This window comes from Sinocyclocheilus grahami, unplaced genomic scaffold (genome assembly GCF_001515645.1).
Source record: "Sinocyclocheilus grahami isolate Dianchi unplaced genomic scaffold, SAMN03320097.WGS_v1.1 scaffold3764.1, whole genome shotgun sequence".
Classification (NCBI taxonomy): Eukaryota; Metazoa; Chordata; class Actinopteri; order Cypriniformes; family Cyprinidae; genus Sinocyclocheilus; species Sinocyclocheilus grahami.
In genome coordinates, this window is record NW_015508834.1 from 4,318 (window position 1) to 8,350 (window position 4,033).

A 4,033-nucleotide genomic window follows, 5' to 3' on the forward strand; every position below is an offset into this window, starting at 1 on the left:
GACCCCTAGAGGACGCAGTTCGAAGTTCCCATGAAAGGGAACGTGCCTATAACTCCAAAAAACTCACCTACAATTCACTGCAGTTTCCTGCTGAAATGAACACTAGTGGCAGTAAAACGGCAACAACTTATATTCATGTTCACACAAATTATGATTACATGGGCAGATTATCAAAAACTTATTTTTGCCCAGTTCTTGCACAATTCTATAAAAGTTGCGATAAAAGAGCTCAAAGACTTGCAGAAACACTCTAAAATTCTGTTTGTCTATGAAAGTGCAAAACGTGCAAGAAGGAACATGATATTATTTTGCAGAAAATTTACACTAACCTCTATGACTTTTCTCTGTGGAACAGAAAATAATATTTTGAACAACGGTTTTTATCTATACAATGAAAGTCAAAACAACACTGGATCCCGTTGTCTTTCATTGTATGGACAAAAAACAAACAAACAAACAAACAAAAAAACACCTTTCACCTGTGTTCCATACATTTTAGAACAACATGAAGGTGAGTAAATGACAGAATTTAGATTTTTGGATGAACTATCCCTTTAAGGGTTTGAGGTCTTCAAATAAGACTCTTGGTATCGCGAGAAACATCTATTGGAATATTGCTTCCTGACTTGCTTGTCATTAGGTGGTAAACCTGGAAGAAATTATGTCGGTGAGAAGGAGGCCCACTATCAGCACCATCAGATCTAATGCAATAAGGAGGTTAGAGCATTTTCATCCCTGAGTGGGTCTGGTAAACAAGCAGCAAGGTAGGGGAAGATACCATCAGCATATGCCATCTATTATAGTGTATCCACGGTTATTGCTCTTGTCACTTTGTATTCGCCACAGTGTGGAAAGATACAGCCCTCAGAGTAACATGGAGCTACGCAGATTTAGAAGAAGCCAAGAGTCGTAAAACAGACAATGGAGTGATTCTGAGTACTTAAAATAGACCTCCCTCTTCATCAGTCCAATGCATGTCTTGAGTTAAAAGGATAGTTCACCGAAAAATGAAAATGTGATGTTTATCTGCTTACCCCCAGGGCATCCAAGATGTAGGTGGCTTTGTTTCTTCAGTAGAACACAAACAAAGATTTTTAACTCAAACCGTTGCAGTCTGTCAGTCTTATAATGGAAGTGAATGGGAATCACGGCTTTGAGGGTTTCTTGCACAGACCGATCGTTTCGTGTCTTTACACATCAATGTATCGTCACGAGCCACAGGGTTTAATTTGGTTTTGTTTGTGTATTTTTGTTTGACTCTCAAAGCCGTGATTCCCATTCACTTCATTATAAGACTGACAGACTGCAATGGTTTGACTTAAAAATCTTCGTTTATGTTCTACTGAAGAAACAAAGTCAACTACATCTTGAATACCCTGGGGGTAAGCAGATAAACATCAAATTTTCATTTTTCGGTGAACTATCCCTTTAATTCATAAATGCTGTTCTCATCACTACTAGAGATTATTTTTAGTAGCGTTCTTCTTGTTTGTGGCCTAGGATAAGAGTTTTCTGAGAGATTTGCTCCCCTTAAAGCTAAGCGGTCAGCAAATGCTGCCTGTCAGATGGTGATTGCAGGAAACATCTAAATTGTGTCATTACAGAGAGGTTTATGACAGACAGCGATAGAAGAGCCGCAGTGATGTGCTATGTTCAGCTCAGCTAGGTGTAATTACAGCCTCTTCTGCCTGCCTGGCCGAAAACATTGTGTTTTTGTCCCCTCAGAGATTTCAAGACTATTCCTTACGCTAGTTGCACAATATGTTGGGTTGAGTGATTATGGTACTGAAAAAGCTAAATCAGCTAAGACTTCTGGCTTGCATTTCAAAGCTGATCCAGAGTGTTTTTAAAGAAATTTCTGATCACATGGAGTCTTTTTACATTTTAAACCCTTCAGATTAGAAAGAAATTACTTGAATGCAGACTTGCTTCATTCATTTCTGGAGAAATAACAGGAGGATAATGTTCGGATTAGCAGGCCTGGTGGAAAGATGGGTTTTAGCATGGTTTCCTTCTTTCATGAGACGTTGAAATATGCAAAGTCTTTCAGTGGGGCAAATTAATGAGTCCACTGTTTGTCGAATTAGTCTGCTGTGAACGTGTAATGTGTCAGCTAAAGGCGATTAGTTTGTAAATGTAATTTGAGCTGTCAGGAATTTAAAAATATAGTTTGAGGATATTTAACTCATAAGCAGACTTACAGGCAACGTGTTTAGCCTAACGTCGTCCAGTCACAACACGTACTAACTGTCTGTATGATTTCAAGGCTGTATGATTAGCAACTCAAATCATATGGTGTTAGCTGTTTGTTGCTCTCTGTGTATAAATAAACAGATTGTCATGAAAAGACAAGAAAACTAGTTTTCCAAATTATGCCAACAATGTTTTTTTTATTATGTTTTAAATGTCAAAATCTATATCGCAAAAGAATCTATATTGTGCTTATTTGTGTAAACCAGATATCTAGAAGGTCTAATACCAAGCTCATTCTCACAGTAACTGTTTGTTTAATTCACAACAATTGCATGTGTTATAAAATTATCAAAAAAAGCTGCTCCCTGTAGTAGTCTTAATATAGGTTGTCTGTCACTCCCCAGGGAGATGTTAGGAATGTCTTGACCCAATGAGAGTAATCTCATTCAAGTTCTTGCTGGGAAAAGGTTAATGGGATTCTCGGTTTACTCTGTAGGATAGGCATTTGTTGAGCTTTCACTGAAAGATTCCTTTTTTAAGACATTTCTGGTAGCGTTTTTTGCGTGCATTGGAGTTAAAGACAGATAAAAAGGTTAAGACAGAAAGAAGTATGCATAAAAGAGAGATGCATTTAGAAGAACCACATGAATAATCTTTATGGACTTCAGCGGAAAGAGGATAGTATTGTATGTGTATAGTATGGAATGAAGGATTGGAGAGCAGTGGCCTGAAATGGAAAACATACATTAACTGATGATTGACCAAGCACATTTACCCATTCATCCCCTTCAATAATGTAGGAAAAGACGGGTTTCATTGATTCTAGCTTCTGCCATTAGAAAGACTGGAAACTTTCAGATGGAAAGACATCCAATCCCTACGATGCACTCAAACAAAACACCCTCAGAAAGCCAATTCATGACTTGAATGGGAGATCATCAGATGCTGCACAGATCAAGGTCTCCCCAAAACCTCCCAGAATGTTTGCTCTCTCCAGAGGACTTTGTTTGATTTTTCTAAAGAGGTGAGAGGTTAGGGACGCACTGATGTGGATCAAGCTGTGGATATGAGACGGGCTTAAAGGATCTACTCACACTTATTGAGAGATGACTGGAAACATCTGAGCACACTCACAATCAAGCAGTGTAGTGCACACAGACAAAATATGCGCCCAGGACAAGTGTCTCCCCAGTGTTCTTGAGACAGACACTTCTCGTATGATGTGAGAAGTTGAAAGATTTTTACGTAAACAGTGTGTGTGACTGTGCTGAGGGGCTTTCTTTGGATTTTTGGTAGTTGTTGCTGCAATAAATTATTTTAATTAAGCTTCTTAAAGGTGAAATGTGTATTTTTTAAAATTAAAATACTTTGTCCAATATCCACTTATACTGTAAGACACTGGCTTAGTCAATGGTGTGATTTTGGGTGGCGGGGCTAACTCTGTCCCCAATCAATGGGGAAAAATGTTGTTCGTTCCACTCATCACCTTTAACCAAAGTGACTATGTTTAAAGTTTTAAAGTTATTTTATGTATCATAATTCACATACTCTCTTTCCGTCCGCAGGTCCAATGGCCTCCACCGAGCATAGCAAAGAGCTGGAGGAGGTGGGCAGCATGAGGACTCCTTTGCGGCAGAATCCTGCTCGAGCCGGCCGGAGCCAAAGACCTTCTGGCTGGAGGAGGAGACGCCCTCGACCCCGCCTCTCCCATAAGGGGCCCATGCCATTTTAGAGCAAGGTCAGTTTGACATTACCAACGCAAAAGCCTGAAAGCAAAAAATAAGAGCCCAACAGAATATGTGACCCTGGATCACAAAACCAGTCATAAGGGTTAATTTTT

At 39.3% G+C, this 4,033-nt stretch overlaps 1 protein-coding gene across 1 annotated transcript; it reads left to right on the forward strand.

The window, feature by feature from the left end:
• The first annotated feature begins 505 nt into the window (after window positions 1-505).
• On the forward strand, window positions 506-3,977 carry apln (apelin). Its single transcript, XM_016262649.1, has 3 exons — window positions 506-511; window positions 641-717; window positions 3,715-3,977. Exons 1-3 carry the CDS (start codon window positions 506-508, stop codon window positions 3,923-3,925), a joined length of 294 nt encoding a protein of 97 aa, XP_016118135.1. The 3' UTR covers window positions 3,926-3,977.
• The last annotated feature ends 56 nt before the right edge of the window (window positions 3,978-4,033 follow it).

What these genes read in the sequence shown, in the direction of transcription:
- apln (XM_016262649.1), top strand. An exon ending in AGATCTAATGCAATAAGGAG is followed by an intron (nt 718 to 3,714) that starts GTTAGAGCATTT and finishes AAAGTTTTAAAG; the next exon opens with TTATTTTATGTATCATAATT.